Source organism: Pipistrellus hanaki (assembly GCF_964339955.1).
Source record: "Pipistrellus hanaki genome assembly, chromosome: 7".
Taxonomy (NCBI): Eukaryota; Metazoa; Chordata; class Mammalia; order Chiroptera; family Vespertilionidae; genus Pipistrellus; species Pipistrellus hanaki.
The window spans coordinates 66,308,841-66,331,438 of NC_140509.1; the positions used below are offsets into that span (position 1 = coordinate 66,308,841).

Genomic DNA, 22,598 nt, shown 5'->3' on the forward strand with positions numbered 1-22,598 from the left:
CGTGTCAGGGACAAACCCGGCGCCAGAGATGCCTATCCCGCGGAAGCCACACCAGAAGGGCCCAATGAACGGAATGAACACACTATCATTTAAGAAAAGAGAACTAATTAAAAAAAAAAAAAACTTGAGAGAATGCACTTCGACTGCCATCCCGTCCTCCCAACCCTCACCTGCCCGTGGAGCCTGCCCTCCATCCGCCTCTGCCCCCGAAACCGTTCCATTCGCACTTCTGTGCCCACATTTGTCCAAAATTGAGCGTAGCTAAGAAAAGGAGGAGAAAGAATGTTTCCGTTCCTTTCTCCAAAAGCGGAGGCATCCCTGCCAGCCTTCCTAGCCCCTTTCCTTCCCTTCCTTCGGTGTCTTAGGTGCGATTTGGTTAGGGAAATGGAGAGGGGGCTTGGGTTGGAAGTAAGTTTTTTTTTTTTAAATCGGGAGGAAGGCGTGAGCCAGAGTGGTGAGTGTGTCAATCAGAGGGTTGGCGCCTGGGGGCTCCTAGCGGATCCTAGCAGAGGTGTCCCCGGGCGGCCCGTGATGAATATGAATGGGATCCTGGCTAACTGGGACCGCCGGGCGCACCGCCCTGAATGATGGCACGTCATCCTAACCAGCCCAGGATAGATAGAAGGGCTTCTTTTGTCTCTTTGCTCCGCCGCCACTCTATAAAAGCCCCTCTTTTTCGGGCGTGAGGTTAGTTCAAGCACACACCCACTCGCTGTCCAGGGAACTGCCTGCCCAGAGAGAGGGGAGTGGGAGGGAGAGAGGCGAGGAAGGCAGCGCCTCAGCTTTTCTTCTCACGTCTCTCGTCGCTGAGCCGTGGGTTGCTGGGCTGTGCAGATTTTTTTTTTTAAATCAAGATTTTCTTTCATTTCCCGCCTCAAGCCTCCCCGCGGTCGGTCGGGTCGCATCCCCCTGTCATACAATGAATTCTGATTCGAGCTCTGTCTCCAGCAGAGCTTCCTCTCCGGACATGGACGAGCTGTATCTGAGGGACCACCACCACCGGCACCACCACCACCACCACCAGGAGAGCCGTCTCAACTCGGTCTCCTCCACGCAGGGCGACCTGGTGCAGAAGATGCCCGGCGAGGGCCTCTCGCGGGCCGGCGCCAAGGCCGCGGGGGAGAGCAGCAAGTACAAAATCAAGAAGCAGCTGTCGGAGCAGGACCTGCAGCAGCTGCGGCTGAAGATCAACGGGCGGGAGCGCAAGCGGATGCACGACCTGAACCTCGCCATGGACGGGCTGCGCGAGGTCATGCCCTACGCGCACGGGCCCTCGGTGCGGAAGCTCTCCAAGATCGCCACGCTGCTGCTGGCCCGAAACTACATCCTCATGCTCACCAGCTCCCTGGAGGAGATGAAGAGGCTGGTGGGGGAGATCTACGGGGCGGGCCATCACTCGGCCTTCCACTGCGGGACCATGGGCCACTCGGCCGGCCACCCGGCGCACGCCGCCAGCGCCGCGGCCGCCGTGCACCCGGTGCACCCCATCCTGGGCGGCGCGCTGGCGTCGGGCGGCGCCGCCTCGTCCCCGCTGTCGGCCGCCTCGCTGCCGGCCCTCGGCGCCCTCCGGCCGCCCCACGCGCTGCTCAAGGCGCCGTCCACGCCGCCCGCGCTGCAGCTGAGCAGCGGCTTCCAGCACTGGGCCGGGCTGCCCTGCCCCTGCACCGTCTGCCAGATGCCGCCCGCGCCGCACCTGTCCGCGCTCTCCACCGCCGGCATGGCCCGCCTGTCGGCCGAGTCCAAGGACTTGCTCAAGTGAGCAGCCGGCCGGCCCGGCGGCGGCTGGAGAAGGAGGGAGAGCGGCGGGAGGGGCCGGGAGGGGAGGGGGACGATGGGCCCTCGGCTGGCGGGCTGGAGGGAGGGTTGGGTCCGGGTTCCCGTGGCCTCCCGAACGAGTTGAGAGAGATCTCAGACCCGCTGGACCCCCGGAGGGAAGGAAAGGACCGGAACCAAAACTGCAATGTCTGGGTGGTAGGGAAGGGGGATTCGAACCAGACGTCGTGTGTTTCGCATGCATGTTTCTTTTCCCCAGGCCGAGCCGTCTTTTTCTCCCTTCCCTATGCTCTGAGCAAAGCCGCATTTGTTGTAGGAACCGGGGGTCGGTGCGGTCACACACCTGAGAAGGGACTTTGGAGTTGGTTTTCTCTGGCTCTGTGTTCTCGCTTTGGAAAAGACAACCATCCCCTTTGGACAAAACAAATGTAAATATTTCCTTTAGAGGGGTGCCATTGCGGTGGTCACTGTCCTCTCCGCGGTTGTTTTGTTTTTCTAGAGACACTGCAGAGAGAGAGAGAGAGAGAGAGAGAGAGAGAGAGAGAGAGAGAGAGAGAGAGAGAGAGAGAGAGAGACCCCAGTTCTGAATCTCACCTCCGGTCCGGGCATGACATCTCTTATGTGCGTTTTCCTTGGGACGCAGTGTAGGTCAAAAGAATGCATGCACGCTTCTACATGAATCTTGTCTAAACATGTTGTGCAGGCCGTGATGCCATTTTCCTTGTAACAAGGATTTACTAGTGAATTCTCCCAAGTACTCCGTATATCTGTCTGTGGTTGTTTGAAATGAAAACGGGGGCAGAGTGCAAAGACCCAAACTCACGCACATGCGCTTCTTCTCCCACCCCAACCCCTTCAGACCCCATTCCCAACCTTCCGCGGCTATTGTAGGGGCGGCCGCCAGAGCCGGGGCTCCTGCCACCAGCTTGCCTCGCTCTGCCGCCTTGCTTCCCCTGCTCGGTTATTCTGCATGCGGGGTAGGCTCTCTATCAGCAGCTTTGAAAACGGATTGTGGTTATGGGGACGGGGTGCATTTTTATTTTCCTGAACATTTGCTTGAAATATTTTGTTAGGGCTTCAAAGACAATACCTGTCTTTATTTTTTATATATTCTTGATAACTATGATATATTTATTAATAACCAGTGTTTCTGGATAAGATTTCAAATAAAAAAGAACCTTTAAATCCTGGCTTTGCCTTTGCCTAACATTTTTGAAGATGGGGCAGTGGGCAGGGCACACGTGGACGCAGAAAGATGTGCTTGGGTCTGTGTGAGAGATTTGGATGCCTGAGCAGATTCGATGTTTGCTCTGGTCATTCACAGGTAAAAGAGGTCATATAAATTGGTGTTAATTATTACAACTGAATGTCCTCCTAATGTAGGCATTATCAACGGTGGTAGCCTTGTGATATTTGAGCTCCTTGTTTCTCTGCAATAATCAGACCCTCATAAACTCAGCAAATTGAGTTGTTTTGTGTTGTGTGTGTGTGTGTTTTCTAAGTAACCTGGAAACCCAAAATGACAGGAAATTAGAGGCCGGGTAGTCTGTGCTGGTTGTGTTGGCAACAGATGAGAATGAAGCAGTAAGTTAACGTCTTTTCCCTTTAAATTGCCCATGTGGCCTTTAAAAGAAACACAACAGGTTAAAATGCGGTATATGTTTTTAAAGTCAACAAAGAGTTGTTCTAGAAAAGAATCAAACCCGGCCCCCTGCCTGCTGGGGCAGCAGCCCCTCGGAGCAAAGGGAAGGCTGCTCTGCTTTGTAAAGTGAGCAGGGTGAGGCCAGTGACCCACCAGGTCTCAGTATCTTGCAGATTTATGGGGGCAATTCTCCCTTCTTTCCTCCCCGAGAAGACCGGCAGGTCTTTAGTTGAATACAAACTATTTGCAAGTCTTACAGGGTGAGGAGTGGGGAATGAAGAGAAAAATCTACATTAATGATGGCTAAAACTGGGGTCATTTAAATAAATTACTTTACTCTCTTCATCCCTCTGCCACATAACAGTTCCAAATAGTGTATATAAGCCAAAGTCATCCAGCAAGAGGGTTTTGTTTACAGAGGGCAAGAAATCAAATTCGAGGGATGACAAACCCAACAGCACATGTCCGGATGTCCCACTAACAAAAATAAAAACCTGATGAAAATGTGTCACCTCATGTTTGCCTCTGGATTACAGGTAATATCACCTCCTTGTTGGTGAGGCCGAAAGTTCTCTTCAAGTGGGGGAGGCCTGAGGTGTCCACCCCAGGGCAGTAGAGCTGTCTCTCTCCAGCATTCAGCATGGACAGCACATCTAAGAAGCACCTGTCTTTCCCTGCCTGGCCCCCCACCCCCACCCTGCCTGCCTGGTGCTGCCCCTCCCTGGGAGGGCATCTCTGTGGGTCCAAGCTCTATTGAACTCACTCTCCATATCTTTTTTACCCTCTGCCCCCTCCTAACTTCCCCACTGTCAGGGAGAACAGCCAAAGTGAGGGTCTACAGCGGAGGGTGCTCATTTCCTCTGGTTTTTGGCAGACAAATGGGGGAATAATCGTTTGTTTCCCAAGGGTGATTCATTTCTCCGGGTGAGCAAAGAGCTGTTGAGGATTTATTTGAACCAACATTAAGCAGCCCTCCAGCCTTTCCCTGGGAGTTTATTATTTAGAAAGGGAGGGGGGGGTGGAGGGAGGGAGACAGAGAAGTTTCATCAATCAGGAAAATGACTTTCCCCTGAGCCACTGCTTCTTTGAGTCCTGTTTCCGAAGGCCTGCTTCTGGGAAGAAACAGACCGGAGGCCTGGCCACTGGCTTAGCAATGGGCTTCACCCCGTCTCTAGAGCTGGAACCTCACCTGGGTGCCCGCCTTACCCACAACGCTGGCTTTGGGGGTCTGTAGCTGGGACAAGAATCTTTTGAGTTATCTAAAGAGCTGTGGGTTCTACGCCCATGGGCCATTGCGCTAAAAAGAGCCCAAAGCCCAGAGAATTCTCCCCGGGTTGTCCAGAAGTGGAAAAATAGGCCTTGCTTCCAACTTTGAGGCGGTCTCCTAAAGGGGCTGAACTCTATTCTGGGTCACAAAACTTTTTTTTCTTTTTTCTAGAGGCTGAGAGAAAGGATTGGAACAGGGCAGGAACTCAAGAAGGAAGGCGATTTGGGAGCCAGGTCCTTGGGAGTTTATTGAGTTATTGGGTCGAAACAATCACCACTGGCATTCCCAGAAAGGGCCTTGCAGCGGTGGGAGCTGGTAAGCTGAGGGTGTGACTTTGCAGGCAACTTTTGCTTGCATGTCCCGTTGAATTCTCAAATGACTGATGCTAAAAACAAGATTACATGGCCTCAAAAGTAAGAATTGTTTTTGGACGTGTGTGTGTGTGTGTGTGTGTGTGTGTGTGTTGTAAATTTGCCACTTTCTTCAGTTCTGAAGTTCCAAGTTTTTAATTCCCCCTAGAAACACAATAACGATCCCTTCATTCTGAAAACAAAGGTTGCTGTATAGTTAAAAGGACAGTGAAAGCTTCCCACGGGATCTCTTGAGAAGCCCAGGTCCAAACAACCCCGTGATGTAAGCCGGTGGCCGAACTGTAAGGGAGGGACAGAGTCACACTCAGAAAGGGGAAGCAGGCTGCTGGGCCTTGGTTTCTAGCGAGCCTCTCCAGCTCCCCGGGCTGGTGGGGGTTTGGGTTTATATCCTGACAAGGGGCAGCCTGAACAACTCACGAATCCAAGGTCCTGCGTCTCCCCAAACTTTGTTTTCTAGCTGCGGGGCCAGCAAGGTTTTGTCGCTCCATTAAGACACTTAGCAGGGATTGCAAAACCCCTTCCCTGCCCTCAGGGAGGCGGTGGGTTCTCCAGGCATCCCTCAGCTAAGGAGATTGAACTGTGCTTGCTAGGCCCCTTCTAGAGACTTCTGGCCCCTTTCTCCCGCTCCCAGGCCCGCGTTAAGGGTGCGCTCCGAGCCGCCGCTCGCTCCCTCCCTCCGCTCTGCCGCCCTGGGGGCTCCAGGGACAGGCTTCCCGCGTGGGCATGGATCAGCCCCGAACTCGTGGAAGCTCAGCCCCAATCCTGGAGGCTCTTCCTGAAAGGACGGGGCCAGAAGGCTCAGTGCCTGGTTTGCAGGGTCCTCCCGGGGCCCTCTCCACGGTCGCAGCTCCGGGCTCAGCGGGAGGAAGGAGCTGTGCAGAGAGAGAGCACCTCGGGCTGGCGCTCCAGCCCTGGCGGCGGGGGACTTAGCCTCGCCCGTTAGCTGGCCCCGGGCTCCCGGCTTTGCAGGTGGAGGAAGCGAAGCCAGAGGAGCAGCCCGGCCGGAGAGCGAACGCCTGCAGTGACTTTGGAAAGAAATCGGCCACGGGAGGAGCAGGTGGCAGGGGCACACCCGCGTCTCTTCAAACTTGTGGGGAGGATGAGTGCTCTCTGCCCCGTCCCTGCCACGTCTCTGAGCCTCTTGGGTGCCTATCTCCCTTCTGAGTAGTGGGGAAGAGGCAAACTCCGAAGGTTTGGGGCTGCAGAGTCTCAGTTTTTAGTTTTTCCCGTTTTCCATGACCACCCCCCCACCACCACCACCACCACCACCACCTCCTTGGGACACTTGCGGTGGCTGGGCTGCGAGGGGGCTGGAGAGCTTGGGGTGCGGGGATCCACCCTGGTGGAGAGCAGGAGACCCGCGGGAATCCGCGCTCGCTGAGGCCCCCAGAGCCCTCGGACCGGATCTCCCCCTCCCCCCAGCCCCTGTCTTGGCTGGGTGTGTGACCTCCCCCTGTCCTCCTGCGCCCGGCACAGGGGGCGGGGAGCGGCCCGGGCAGTACCCCCGCGGCGGGAACTGGCCCGCACCCGCCTCTGCCTCTGGGCCGGAGACTCCAGCTTCGCGCCGAGCTGGGGTCCTGGGGTGCATCCCGTGGGGAGTGTCCGTCTGCGCTCCTGACCCCCCTCCCCGGTCCCCGACTCCTCGCTGTCCTCCCCGCAGGTCCGGAGAGGCTGGGGCTCAGGCGACAGAGGGAAGATGTCAGGAGAGGAGCATCTCGGAACTAGGCCCCGGACGGGCTGCGTAAGCTCTTGCAGAGAGCCTCGGATTCAGCATTTGTGGGAACGGGGAGGGAGGGAGAACATGACTATCACAACCACCAGATCTAATCTCCAGCGGAGTGGCGAGGGCGCGCTCTCTGCTCGCTGCTCGCTGCGCCTCAGCCCAGCCCGGCCCTGACTCTTTGGAAACTTCGCTAAAGAGATCGAGTCGGCGTTGGCCTGGGGGGCCTGGCTCCCCTTTCCCCAGCTGCCTGTGCAGGCTGGGGACCCTCACAGAGGACCCACGCGCCTGGCAGTCCGCGGGGGACTCGGGCCACAACCCCTGGCGCGGACCCTCCGCTTCCAATCCAAGCCCCGGCCCTGTCCCCCGTTCAGGCACCAAAGTTTGGACTTTACCCCGAAACCAGCACTCGCGAAAGGAAGCTCAACCCCACACCCCGGAGTGGGCCGCGGGGGGCGGAGGCCAGCGAGCGGAGACGGGGGCGGGGGCCGGGTCCTGGCGCTCGGCGCCCTGGGGTTCCGGACAGGCAGAGGAGTGGGGTGTCTTGCTCCCAAGATGGGCGGGAAGGAGGCAGCGCCACGGGGTCAGTGAGGCAGCTTGACATAGCTGTCCTCCCCGAAAGTGTTAGAGCTCCATCTGGGCGTCTCTCCCTCGCGTTCTGTGCCCCGTGCCTGAGAGAGTGCGGGGGTTCCATGATTTTGTGGACGCCACGGTGTACCAGTGAGAGGCAGCGTCTCCAGAGCCCCGCATGTCCCTTGGGCCTTGGAAAACTCCAGAAGCCCTTTACACACACACACACACACACACACACACACACACACACACACACGCGCGCGCGCACGCGCGCACACACACACACACCTGTCCCCATGCTGCAGAGCTTCGCTGCCAAGAATGCGTTTCTGCCACAGGCGGGATCCCTGACTCCACGCGAGGGAGTGAGGAGAGGTCTGAGCGAACACATTTTATAGAGACTCTGTTTCCCTCCTGGTTATTTACCCGCCTCCCTCCCCATGGGCCCCAAAAAGAACCAGGAAATTCGCATCCACCTCTGAACCCGTGTGCAAACGTATACAGCGCTTTAGTGCACACCCAGCAATGCAAGCCTGGCCGTTATGTCCGTTCGAGTTTCTCTCGGTGAATCGTGCTCCGCTTCAGCAGTGAACACTTTCTGGGCGTCTCCGATGTGCCCGGCGGGCGCTGGGAGAGGCACCGGAGAAAAGGGGGCAAAACGGCACCGGAGAAAAAGGGGCAAAACATTTAAGCGCACGAAAAACATTCCCTGCGCGCGGGGCCCTCAGAGCCTCGTGGGAAAACACGGGTCGATGTGTAAATTCGATGGTGAACACCCCGCGGTCCTCACGGAAGGCAGGCGGATCGGGGGCACTCACTGCCCATCCGCACCAGGAGAGAGAGGCCGGGAGCAGATGCTTCTGATTAATATGGAAATAAAAAGAAGTAATGGTGGCAGTCGTTTCATCGCTGGTTGTTTGGAGATTTATAGTCACTGAGATAAACTTTGGTCTGGGGCATCTCTGTAATTCATGCCTCGGTTAGTTATTACCAAATGAGCAAATCGTTTTTCCTTTAACTGGTTTTTAAAAAGAAAAAGAAAAGAAGGGGGGAAGTTGGGAGAAATCTTTTTTTAATGGGATTAGGGCCATTATCCTCCTTGTCTCCCAGGGTCCCTGCGCTACAGAAACTTGCCTCCCGGCTCCCCGGTTCGGTTCACCAGGCTGTGTTCTAAACATAAAACAATCCTGTAATTTCCTTCAAGAACAAAAGTTCCCAAAGCAATGACCTGCACGGTACCCCCCTCAATAAAGCAGAATTGACTTAATGGTCTGTTAATTACTCCATCCCTGCAGGGGGAGGGAGCCTTCCAAAGGATTGCTGCAGACCCTCTGTTCACCAAAGCTGTGGTCTGTCCCCAAATGTACAGCTGGGGCTGGGCCATTGAAAACCCACACAAACAAAATCCCTGATAAATAATCCCACCTAGGACACAAAGATACAGCATACAATTGTCAGATCTTTGCTGGATCCTCCGATGAGAGGGGAGGGAGGTCCTGGGGGGCTTCCGGTAATCTTTAAAGCTTGCAGCCAGGGGTTCCTCTACAAAAGTTTTAAGAAAAGAGAGCTTGTTTGACTTTTTTTCTTTTTGTCTCCTTATTCTTCTCCTATGTAAAATTTCTTTCTCTTTCATTTCATACTTTTTTTTAAATCTAACCTTTACAAGTTCGTGTCATCATTTAATGCATTTTGGGTTTGGTCATCTTTTCCGATTGTTTCTCTATGAATGATTTAAACCTAGAAGACAAATTTTGAGTGTCACAATTCAAAAAGCAGGGAATCAAAATGCAGGAGAGACAGTTGGGATGTTATTCTCTGACTTTTTCTCATCTGAAAGGTGTCAATGGCATCATGCAATTACATAGGTTTTTAAAATAAAAATTAAAACTTTAAAACCTCTATGTAAGCCCAAGCATCACGGAATAATCATTCAGTTAATTTGGCATCAGAGACAATTAAGTAGAAAAATTCAATTTCCTAAACACTTTTTTAAGGAAGAACATAAGCAGGTTTTATACTAATTTATAAAGCACTAATTTCAATTTGGTGTGCATTTGGCCTTTGTGGGCCCATTTAAATGAAACATCGCAGGAAAATAAAATACGGCATCTATAGAGATGGGTACTGTGAAAGTGACCAAAATGTTTATATGATTTGCTTAAAATTAATTCTTTGTCTGAATTCTGCAATAGCAACAAACAAGACTGTCAAACTACCTGTTTTGCCACATCAACCATTACTTCTTAAGGTAGGGATACTTCAGGGTTATGTGTTGATTGGAGCCAGCCTTTGCTTCCTTGCCACACGTGACTAGATCCTGCATGGTGTATGAGCTAGTGACTAGCTGCTAGTCAATATGAAGGCTTGGACAGGAGGGAGCCTAGCTCCAAGGTAACTGGCATTAAATGGAGTCCATAATTGTGTTTCATATAGAATGGTAGCAAACAAACTTTTCTCTCTTTTGGGGAAGTGAAAAAATCTGTTCAGCTAGCTGTTCACTCCAGTCCTGTGAGAAATGGGGTCCAGAGATAGAGTGACAGTGTGACGTGGGTAGCCCAAATGGTATTGCTTCCATAAAACCCGCACAAAAGGCCATCTTTGTATGTCTACTCAATGATGTCTTCATGATCCTGACTGCCATAGTATGTACAGTATAAGTAGCAGCCAAACATGAAGAACGAGAGACTGTTCCTCGTGCTAAATAGTACATGGGAAATACTAGAAGTAGAGGAGGCAATCTGTTGCTAGTTTTTACTTGAATTATATTATAAGCGCATTAGACTCCAATATTGATTAATGTACAGTTTTAGAAATTGTACTGACTGACCATACAATGTAGAGAATAGAGATGGGTTAGTGCACTCAGATATCAATGCTCCTCCCAACACCGTGATATAATTTACTTAGAATCCCCCCCCCCTTTTTTTTTTAATGCTTAGTTACTTGATTCTCTAGGAGTGTTGTTTTCCAGGCTCTTAACTGAGACATTTGATGTTATCAGGGCCAGAGTATACTGACTTATTACCAGTAATTTTTCATCATTATTGGTATGGTCAAGTTTAAATAAAAAATACCAAGAAACATTATTTTCTTTTGTTCAGAGTAAACGCCAGATCTCAATACAAGGAGCTCTAACTTGAAAGAAAATAGTAAGAATAAAAACTTTTAAAATATGTTAAAAGTGGGGAAAAAAACCTATTTTTTAAAAAACACACACAACAGTTTTAGTTAAACTTCAACCCTTGGCATTGAAATGCTGAAAGTATGGAGGAGTGGGAGAGAGGGAGAAGGGAGAGATAAATAGGAAAGTGATACTTTTCTAAATTGTGGTTCCCATGTGCTCTCATGCAGACCCTAAACCTAATCTAAGGGGGCAGTGAGGAGTGAGATGCTTTTCTTACTTGACCATTAGAGAGTCTTTTTCCCCCCTGTAATTTACTTCCTTGAAATTGTATTTGAAGATTGTTTATCTAAAATATATACCATTATGGTATGAAAGAATGTTCTTATGTTTGTTGAAACTAGAATTAGGTTCATTGAAACATTCGATATTTCTCTACACTTTAAGCTTGAAAGAAAGCTCAGAGTGAGAGATGGAGAGGTAGAATCTGCAGAGCAGGAATAAAATGGGCATAGTAACTGGAGCAGGTGATGCAAGTTACTTTAAAAGTGCAAAGCATGTCCTAGCAGATTTGTCTCAGTGGATAGAGCATCGCCTACAGACCCAGGTTCGATTCCAGTTTAGGGCATGTGTCCAGGTTGCCGGCTCCATCCCCAGGTGGGGGGTGTGCAGGAAGCAGCCAATCAATGATTCTCTCTCATCACTGATGTTTCTGTTGCCTTCTCCCTTAAATCAATATATATATATATATATATATATATATATATATATATATATATATATATATATTAAGTGCAAAACATTCCTGCTAATAATACCGAATCAAGAGTTACTGTTATTAGTTTGTTGACACACATTTAGATTGTGCATCACTGCTTAGAAAAAAGAACCTTGTTTGCTTACTTCCAAGAGATCAAAGATTTATGGGCAATTTTCTCTTTTTCCTGTCTTCCTTTCCAATTTTCCTGTCTTCCTGTATTTCTCTATCTTGTTTTGCAATGATCTGATCATTTTGCTCTCTAGCTTCTTCTACTTCTCTGCTTCCATCCACTCTCTGTTTGTTTTTTTCCCTCCATTCCAGTTCATCACTCCACTCTATTTGGGCTTCCATTCACAACTTCATTTTTAGGGTATTCCCCTAGCCTTCCCACTCTGTCTTTGTACACACATCTTCCTGCTCTGCCAGCCAGTTTTGGTTTCTAGGAAGCCTCCACAGCTATCTTCACTCTCAGCCTGTGTTATGTTACAGAAAAATGGGCTGCATGGAAGTGTGTTCAGAGCCAAAGGTGTTCTGGGGGAAATGTGCTGTAACTTTCCAAAGCAGCATTATTATGAAAATGCCTTTTTAAGTAATAGGGATATTGTGGTAGTTACATGTTACCTGCTGATGTGACCTTAGGGTAAATATTTATATTAATAATTATAGTAAACACAGAATACTTAGTATGTGATAGTCATGATTTTAAATACTCAACACAGTAACACATTTAATTCTCACTGCAAGCCTATGAAAGTGGCACTATTATTCCCATTTTTGTAGATGAGGAAACTGAGGCATAGAAAGGTACCTAACCTTCCTATGGTCATGCAGCTGGAATGTGGCTCCCTAGGCCAGCAGCATCAGTATCATCTGGGAACTTGTTAGAAACACAAGTTGAGATTTTACCTTGCAGACTAGTCCCAATCTGATGGATGCTGGCAGAAGACACAAGACTCCTGGGTTAGAAGCAGGGAATTGTATTTGTCACTGCACAGAAAGTGTCATGAACATCATGTTCACATTGGTTCCCTGGCCCCTTAATTCCCATGAGAGCAATGTGGAGGTACCTGCAGCATATGAAGTGGATTGTGTTACATTTGAGGAATCTTTAGCTTAGAAAACCCTAGTCTTTCATAATGAGCTTTTAGCAAACCAATCTGATTTTTTTCCTGAAACAAGACATTATATTTATTTCCCTGGGAGCAAACACACCTGTCCTCTGTTCCAAAGAGAAATACTATCACTATCTTCCAAGCTGTTCTGTATATAAATATCCCTGAATAGACAGTCTAGAACAAAGTTTGTTAGTATCTTGGATCACAAGACATGCAGAAATACAAGAGACTGTCTCCCAAAACAGGGTTGAGATGGGTTCACCCTTTAGTGATTGGTACGTTGTCGTCATTATTTGGGACAGCTTGAGTTTGCCTTGAGTCAACTTGGCTAGTCTATGGTATCTCATTATTTGGTCAAACACTTTTCTAGATGTTGCTGTGAAGGTATTTTGTAGATGTGAATAGTATAGACCAGTGTTTCCCAACCCTCTCTCATGATGAGAATCACCTGGTGGAGTTGTTAAAACACAGATTCCTGAATCCCAACTAAGAAGTGCTAAACTAGAATTTTTGGGAACATATAGGTAAAATTGTATACTTAACTAGTGCTCTAAGACAGATTTTATATACAGAGCACTAAGTTAGGTATGCAATTTTACCTATATGTTCTCAAAAATTCTAGTTTAGCACTTCTTAGTTGGGATTCAGGAATCTGTGTTTTAACAACTCCACCAGGTGATTCTCATCATGAGAGAAGGTTGGAAAACACTGGTATAGACAATCAATTGACTTTAAGTAAATGGAATTACACCCCACAGTAAGTGGGCTCCCTCCAAACAGCTGAATGTTGCAAGAGCAAAACCTGAGGTTTCTCAAAGAAGAAGGAATTTTGCATCAAAACTGAAACAGAAATTCTGCCTGAGTTTTCAGTCTGCTGACCTGCCTCAAAGATTTCAGACTTAGTCTCATGAGCCAGTTCCTTAAAATCTCTCCCTCTCTCTCTCTCTCTCTCTCTCTCTCTCTCTCTCTCTCTCTCTCTCTCTCTCTCTCTCTCTCTCTTCTCTCTCTCACTTTCTCTCTTTTACTGACGGATATGGATGATTAGTGAAGAAAGACTCAACAAAGCTTCATTATGAAAGATAGAGAAACAGCTGATTATATATTTAGGAATGTAATTCCAGGAACAGAGACTGTTTCACTGTTCTCTTTGGTTTTCCTTAGGCACTGGGATCAGGGCCCTGAACAATAGAGACACTGGGCAAACATTTACTGACGGAGGGCATGATACTTGGAGTCAAAGAATAAGATTCTAGTGCAAGTTCTCCCCAAGCAGAGCCGTGTGACCAGAGTTCACATACTTACCTCTTCTGAGCCTGTGTCCTTTTCTGTGAAATGAGGGCATTGAAATAAATATTCTTAGGTTCTTTCCTTTTCCAATTATCTGTGATTCTCTGAGAGCAAGTGGAAGGCACATAAGGATAAATAGAAAGCTGCTAATCTACTAATAAGAACAGCTAACTTCAGAAATGTTTTTCTAGAAGTCAGTTTTTGTTACTTCTACAACACATGAGAGAGTGCAAAGATCCTCCAAACCTTTTGTTATCATTAACTAATGTCACCAAGCTATGCATTAAATCCTCATGGCTTATTTTATAACCAGAAGTTTATACCTGTTGACCCTTTACCCAAGGTGCTGGCAGGGCCATGCCCCTGGTGCTTGGAAAGAATCTCTCCGGGCCTCTTCCAGCTTCCAGGTGGCCCCAAGTATATCTTGGCTTGTAGCACCATAGCTCCAATCTCTGCTTCCGTCTCCATGATCTTCTCTCTTCTGTGTCCAAATTTCCAACTTCTTATAAGGAAACCAGTCATTGGATTTGGGGCCTATCCTAATCCTAATCCAGTATGACCTCCATTTTAGCATGATTGCATCTACAAAGATCCTATTTCCAAGTAACGTCACATTCACAGTTTCCTGGTGGAAATCAATGCTGGAGGGAGCACTGTTTCACTCATTATACCCACCCCACCATCATTAGCTCAGCCATGCTCCACTGACCATGCTATTCAGTATAAGGTTCTCCCTCCTCCCAACTGGTGGGAGGAGTTATGACATTACTGGCATCTGTCACAGAGACATATCCAAGACATTGAGCCATCAATCAACGTGTGCCAAAGTGTCCTGGAGCCCACCCCTTTCTGTTCTGCCCAACCCTCTCCTGTTCCTCCACTTAAAAAGACCCCCAGACCAGCCACGTGCTGCTGATCCTCTATGTCCAGGTGGCAGCCCGGCTGGGTCCAACCCCCCTCCCAACTCCTTCAATTCTGATTTCTCTACCTCTGTAATGAGGCCCGCTCATTACTGGGGAATAAACTTTACTTTAAAACTCCTTGGTGGTGGTCAGTTTCCTGCACCTCAAACCTTACATTCAGGAGGGAAGATAGGAGAGCTTAGGAGAGAATCATGGCTGCCCACGAGCATAGAATGTTGCCCATCCTGCTCTTGTCATAGCTTTTTAATATTTTTTGTTGGATCATTATACATCCTTTTCTGTGAACCGAGTACATATTCCCTGTTTGATCCAAAAAAAAAGTTTTTATATGTATGCATTATGTAATCTTGGAGGGGTGTATTAGGCAAATCGGGAGGAATGAACTAGTGGTGTGGATGGGGCATGACAGGAGAAAGAACCTTTAATGCTCTCTAGATATCAGCATCTGTGAACAACAGCTCTGACCTGCTCTTAGAATAGGAACATTTTGATTGTTTGTTTCTATGTTTGTCTGTTTGAAAAAGGTTGATGCAGAATACCTGACTGACAACACCTTAATTTCACCTTAAATCCAATTCTTATGAAAATAGTAAAAAAAAAGAAAAATCATTTCTGCAGAGTGTTTTTATAGAAGTTCAAATAGAAGGTATAAGTCAGGACGATTATTGTTTCTCCTTAAAATGAATGTTGGAAGGAAAAAAAAATCAGGATATTTTTCATTTTATAAGAAGAAAACTTGCCTTTTTTCTGTATTTGCATACTGTGTTTTCTCCCGTGTTTCATATTTATAAATCACATTGAATAAACAATTGAGTTTACCTAAGGCAATCCTATTACCTACTTGTTTAAAATTATATTTCTTTGATAATAAAGAGGAACATTTTTCCATTAAGTAATGAATATTCGGGGGAGAGAGGATTTGTTATATGGTAGGTTCTTTCCAAGATTCTGGAGATGTTGCCGTAAACAATGTTGATAAAGTTCCTGGGCCCTCCAAAATTTATATTCTGGTGTTATAATCATCAAAAAATTGTATTTTATTTTTTGGGAATTGTGGGTTTATGTTTACTACTAAATTATCTGTTGGAAACAATGTTTTACTAATTAACTGGTGAGAGCTCTATGTAAAATGTGGTAAATATTTTCTTTAAAATGTCTTTTCTAGTTTGTCATTTGCCTTTTAATTTTGATTAGTTGTTTTGGCTGTTATTTATCTATTATTTTTTGTTTCTTTTCATTTTTGCTCTCTAGCATTTTCTTTGTATTTAATTTTTTGGGGGGTGATCTATTTTTAGTTCATAGAAAATTTACAGTTACATGTAGTTATAACATGAATTTGTTTATTTCAGGTTACTTTTATGATTTCCAAGACCTTCTATACACAGATATTGCTAATCAGTGTGACCTTTTGCATTGGTAATTATATAATGTGACTCAGTAACAGTAGCTAGTATTATCCAATGCCAAACTTACTTTTAAAAAATTACCATATTTAATTTTAAAACAGTCTTAAGGTAGCTATACAAATTGTCCTTATTTTATGAATGAGCAGCAGTTTAAAAATGAGTCTTAGAGAAGTAGATACCTTTTACAAACTTAAAAAGACTCTTCTCAAGTGTGAAGTTTAGTGTCTGGACGTGGGAACTATTTTGAGAACCTTGTAGGATGAGACCCAAAATTGATTGTTTTTCCTTCATAACAGCCCACACTTTCCCAAAAGATTTATTGATTCTCCCAGCCTTTCCCATTGTTGAGGATGCCTCTGTAATATATGAAACATTCACAGGTAGTAAGGCCTTTCTTGCATATAATAAGGGTTTTTTTGGTTTTTTTTTACATGTAGTAAGCACACAATGCTCTTGCTTTATTTTGTGTGTTTGTGAGTGTGTGTGTGTGTGTGTGTGTGTGTGTTTGTGTGTGTTTGTGTGTGCTTTCCTTTGTTTGGGGGAATAAGAAACACATTTAAAATATACTTTTTTAAACAAAAATTCTCTACTTGTTTTATTTTTTAACATCTTCTCTTAGAGACCTTTGGGAAAAAAAACTGTTTTAAATATAATTGCACTCATACTTAACTACTTTAGGAAAAAAATTAATGCACATAATTATTTTAGCTAAATTTTGTTGATTCTGGTGCTGATGATTTTAAACTAGAAAGATACTGTTGGCTTCTTGAATTTGAACTGTACTATTTCTTACTGTTCAGTTTACAGATATCTAGAAAGTTAAGTATGTGGTGGAAGGTACTTTTCCAATGTTTCTAAGCAGAGTAAAGACTCACTCTCATTTCTGCTCTTTCCCAAAAAGGATTTGGGGAACTTGAAGCAGCTTTATGCAGATGAATAATGTATGTAAATGACCCAATGGTGCCCCTTGGTTCAAGCCCCACCTCTTTCTAGCCCCATTAATCTTCAGCCAAAACAAAATTACTGCCAGAGGAGGGAGTAAGACAGTTTATGATAGACTTGAAAAGAGACAGCTGAAGGTATATTTCATTTCCCTTCAGAGAAATATCAGGATGTTTCTGAAACTAATAGGAACAAATAATTTGGCTCCCAAAAAGCATCTTTGTAATATCTACCTAATTTTGGATTTTTCTGACAGGACAGTTATGAAAAGGAGTACGCTTTTTACTATCTTTATAGCATGCTTATTACCTTCCACTGTCACCTTCCTTTCTGGAAGTTAGACTCTCAATGTCAGGAAGCAATTGGCTGACCATCAGCCAGCCACCATGGGCATTGCACCCGCCTCTCACTCCCCCAGAGCACATTGAACTTTGGCCCTAATTCCATACAAATCTACATACAAACAATTTAACACTTGACTTGATTAAAGAATCAACAACATGTCTCTTAAATCTCTCATGCAAAACAACTGCTTGCTGCAGAAATCCAAGGACATGAAATCTGTTTCTTGTTTTAACAGTGCCTTAGATATATCACCACCAACCGGCTTGTAAATATTTGTCAATCCTCAAACCTCTCTTTTCAAGGAGCTGAAAAATGTCCCTGTGCCCTCAAAGAACACACCTGTTATCTGAAACAGTTTTTAACCAGCTTGTTAAGCGGCTTTGACAGATCAAAGACCCCAGACAATGGACACAAACTTTCACAATAGTATAGCCTCAAGCAAAAGGTTCTGTCAAAGCCAGGCTTGTGCCCATGGCATTATGGCCAGCAATTGAAAATAAATTTTACTTGAATAAGTACCTCAGCCAATCTGAGACACTGCCTCTGCTGAAACAAAAGCAGTTGGGGATAAGTTATTGACTCTGCTGACAGCCTGAATGAACTTCATTATGCCAGCCCACTCTTGGTAAATGTGTCAGGTTTTAAACTGAATTAGGTGGCAGGTGCATGGACCATTTTCCTGCCCCCCTTGAGACAGGAGAGAGCCAATCATCACCTGATTCTACAGACAAATGTTTAGATTTGTTTTTCATATTGCACGGCCATAAGTGAAAGCACATTTAAATCTTTTTTTTTTTTCCTTTATCTTCCATCACCACCATGTTATGCTCCCCTGAGCAGGTCGTACCCACGTTTGGGTGCAATGGGATTCACAAAGGCCTGGACTGCCTCCCCCTTTCCCCCCTCCCCGCAAAGGCACAGATTCTGGGGATGATCTGGATCCTTCGCTTGAGGTTATTGGATTTCAGCTTCAGAACAGAAGCTCCTCTCTGTCCTGGGACACCACCTTCGGAACTTCGAGAGAACATAGCATGGACATTCCAAAAGCTTTTAACCAGAAAGATTAAATAGTGGGTTACAGGCTGTTCATTTTGGGAGCTAAACTACAAAACTCAGAAATGTTATTATGTAAAGAGTGTTTCCCACCAGCAAACCTGGGAATCCCTGCCAAGGCCCCAGCGTTCAAGCAGAGTCAGTAAGAAATGGCATTTTACTATCGTCTCTGTCATCTATCTATCTACCAACCCATAGTTGCTTGTATATTTGCCTTTAAAACATTTGGTTTTATGATCTTCCCTGGCCTATAAGGATGACTGCAAGGTCAGCTAAACTTTGAAGCCAGCTCTCATTACTTAATCATGAGACACAGGACTATTAAGACTCTTAAAAATGAAAACCCAGACTTCCAACCAGAGAGGGAGAGGGCTGGCATATGCCTTTGGCTGGGTGCCTTATTAAAATAAATGAGCAAAAAAGACTCCTCTTTTCTAAGTATCTTAATGACCTGAACTCTTTCTTCCCAGGAAAGTATCTTTTTCTTCTGAATAATGTATCTATTGTGTATTATAAATAATAACCAGTTTCTTAACATATAGATGGAATTATAAAGTTGAGTTCTTTCCAGGAACTGCCCCCTCTCATCCTCTAAAATGCAGAAATAATAAGATTTAAAAAAAAAAAATCCCAAACTAAAGCATGAAAGACACATCGATACTGTTGTTCTTTGGAAGATGCCCACACACAGTTGGCTCAAATCTTCAAAGGAACTGATTCAGTTATTGACTGCATTTATTTCCCAATATTGTGTTGCTGGCTTCTGTGGCTTAATGTTTGCATTTTTAGCATAAAGACAGATTCAATTTTTTTTCCACATCCACATAAAACATCATGTTGTATAATTTATACACATATGATCTGGTTGAGACATACTATCCAAGAATACAAAGTTGGTTTTCCTTTAAGGCTGCCTGCAGGCCGCCAGAGTGAACACAGGGGCGCGTTCTGCAGTGGCTCTCACTTGCTGGAGCCTTTCCTCCCCCAGCCGCGGCAGATGGCGTTTCATAGTTGGTCACAAATGGCTGTCAGCGAGTGTTTGTCTGCCTGCCAGTAACCTGTGGTTCAGGGACTCCCTGGGAGAGTGTACCAGCTCTGACTCTGCTGATAACAGCATCTGAGAAAATGATCCGTCCTTTCTTGTCAGGCACAAAATTAGCCATCTCACTTTCAAACTGTTGACAAGGGGGACATGAAAGAAATAAGGGCCGTGCCAGCCCAGCTGATGTTTCCTCAGCCCTGGTTCTATGGGCCCATTGCAGACGGCTTGGGAAGCAGACTTGATGACAATGGCGTGGTCGCTGAATAGATGGTGTTGGAGTAACCCTAGGTCTGGTACCAGCACTTCCTGCAGCAGCTTGCTGGAACTCTACTGGGCTCATTTTTGAAGTCTAGAGCAACAGATATTTTCCCTCCCCAAGGCTGTCCTCAGACTTCAGGTTGTTAGTGGCTTAGTCTCGGATGCAAGTGGAGGAAGAATAGAGTGTGACAACGGTTCGGACAGTTGTCCTTGCTGTTCTAGACACCGCCCCCAGCTAGAAGACAAGGTGGGCATCTCTAATGCTTTTGTGGATGCAAACAGCTCAGGGGCAGGTGAGGCAGCTGCTAATGAACCAGAGGAGAGAGGATGAGAGAAGAGGAAAGAGCAAGAGTGAGAGAGAAAGGAGGGGAGAAAGTAAAGGGGAATTAGCCAGGAATTTGGAAGGAACTAACATTTGTTAAGAATGTTATGGGCCAAGCATCACCTAGTGCTGTTGGTGCATCAAATGAGTAACGCTTCCAGCTCTTTCAAAAGTTAGGTACCATCATCCCTATTTTAGAAAGGAGGAAAGCATGACTATGAGAATTAAGTAATTTCTCTGGGGTCACAAAACCAGAAAGTGGTAGAACCAGCATTCCTACTCTGGCCAGTGCATTTGAGATTAAAAGACTAGACTCCAGGGCTACGTTCTTAACTGAAAACCTGGCTTTGCTACCTATTAACTGTGTAAATCTGGGCAAATGAACAACTTGATGTTTCTTCATTTGCAAAATGGTTATTAATAGTATCTATCTAATAGATCACTGTGGAGGATGGACTAGGTTAATAAACAAGTACTTTGAGCAGAACTTAGACAATAGTAAGCATTCTACAAAGGTATGTTTTTATTCTCTACTGATCTTGTGTGTGTGTTTTTTTAAGTATTTATTGTAGTATTCTGCCACTATCTCTTTATTGGCAAATAACCCTTTTAGAATCCTCACTTTAGCAAAATATTATTCTTCTAATGTCCTTATATTCTTAGTTATTGCTTATTTCCTTGATTTTTAAAGCAGATGAATCTAAATTCTGCAGCTGTATTGTGAAATTAGTGTATAGATGTGGAAAGAACAGCACCTCTGTATCAAAACGTGGTTGCACTCTACTTCTTCCATCTTTCAGCTGTGTAATCCTCTCACAGCCTCAGTTTACACATCTATATAATGGAAAATACTTACAATTTATGGAAATGCAATTACAACTAAGTGAGAAAAGGTATATAGAGTGCATAGCACACAGTAAGCATTCTGTCGTTATAATTATTATTGTTTTACTAAATAATCACTGGCTTATATTGTGTAGCTATATAAGTCAACTCAAATGTGGGTCATAAATGTTGTACCAGAATGTCTGGATTACATGCATAGACTGATGAAGCTGGTACTGAAACTGCCCTAAACTGTATCTCTTAGGACATTTCTCACATTTAATTCACCCTGAAGCAATATTCTGGGTAATGACCACCAACTGCCATAACCATTTTGTCTGGCAAAGGAATTTTATTTCTTTACCCTAGACCATGCCCCTGCTGCTCTGAGTGAGGGGATGGCTGGACCTCAGGGAGCTGGGCTCTCTTTCAAGTAGCACAAGCTTCTGTCAGGTGAGGTCAGCATGGTGATTAAGGGAACATCCTGCAATCCCTGTAATCTCTCCAGGAGAAATGAGAGGAGCCTCCTGCCAATTGTTAATGATAATGGTTTTATAATTCCAACACCACATTTTACCCAGGAGGATCCTAAATGTTTTACAGATCCTCAAATAGCTTCACCCACTCTGCCCATAGGTGTTAGGTGGAGTAAGCTTGGAGGGCAGCCACTATGGGGAATGTTACTCCCTATTTAAAAAAGAAAAAATGTGCAAAAAAAAATGTGTTGGAGTAATTATAGAACAGTGCTTTACCCACATGCTTTACTTTTTAAAATATTTTTTATTCTTTTCAGAGAGGAAGGGAAAGAAAGAGAGAGACATCAATGATGAGAGAGAACCATTGATTGGCTGCTTCTTGCATACCCCACACAGGGGATCTAGCCTGCAGTCTAGGCATGTGCCCTGATCGGGAATCAAACCATGATCTCCTGGTTCATAGGTGAACACTCATTCACTGAGCCATGCCAGCCAGACTGTTTTACATTATTTTTATTTAAAAATTATTCATTTTACCACTTCGATATGAAACTCCCAAATGAGCACAAGCTTATGTTTGCAGGTCACTAGTTCCTTAATAGAGGGGCTTGAGGTACAATAATTCTTAAGGTACTAACCTGAATCTTCAATAGGACACTGAATTCTTTATATATATATATATATATATATATATATATATATATATATATATATATATATATATATTTATTTATATAATTGATTTTTTTACAGAGAGGAAGAGAGAGGGATAGAGAGTTAGAAACATCGATGAGAGAGAATCATAGATCAGCTGCCTCTTGCACGCTCTCTACTGGGGATGTGCCCGCAACCAAGGTACATGCCCTTGACCGGAATTGAACCCGGGACCTTTCAGTCCACAGGCCGACGCTCTATCCACTGAGTCAAACTGGTTTCGGCAGGACACTGCATTCTATAAAGCCAGTTGCTTCTAAGTAATGGGTTGCATGTCATTATTAACAAGTTCCATGAGTATTACCCTATTTTCCCCCATCTTTTTTTTTTGTAAGATTACTTTCTTGTTGAGAAATAACATTGAGTGAGATGCAGCTATAGTAAAAAAAAAAAAAAAAAGTTAAATTTAATACATCCTACAGATAGTGTTATTGACAGAATTCCTTACGGAAGAAGAATGGCTACTTTAGGAGGGAAAATCACTGACTCCTCCAGGATCCAGTGTATTCAGTCTGTTCTCAGATCAAGTCTGACCCTTACTGTCTAGCCCCTTCCTGCTGTCTGGCTTATTTCTGGATCTCTGCTTCAGAGAATCACACCATTTAACCAAGCCAGAATGCTGGGGGTCACCCAAAGCCAGTCCACTCTCTCAGCCTCCAATAT

At 45.5% G+C, this 22,598-nt stretch overlaps 1 protein-coding gene across 1 annotated transcript; it reads left to right on the top strand.

Annotated features, from left to right (window-relative positions):
* Window positions 1–919: 919 nt before the first annotated feature.
* On the top strand, window positions 920–1,759 carry OLIG3 (oligodendrocyte transcription factor 3; the record flags this gene model as incomplete). Its single annotated transcript, XM_084889785.1, has 1 exon — window positions 920–1,759. The coding sequence occupies one exon, from the start codon at window positions 920–922 to the stop codon at window positions 1,757–1,759; it is 840 nt and encodes a 279-aa protein (XP_084745911.1).
* Between the last annotated feature and the right edge of the window lie 20,839 nt (window positions 1,760–22,598).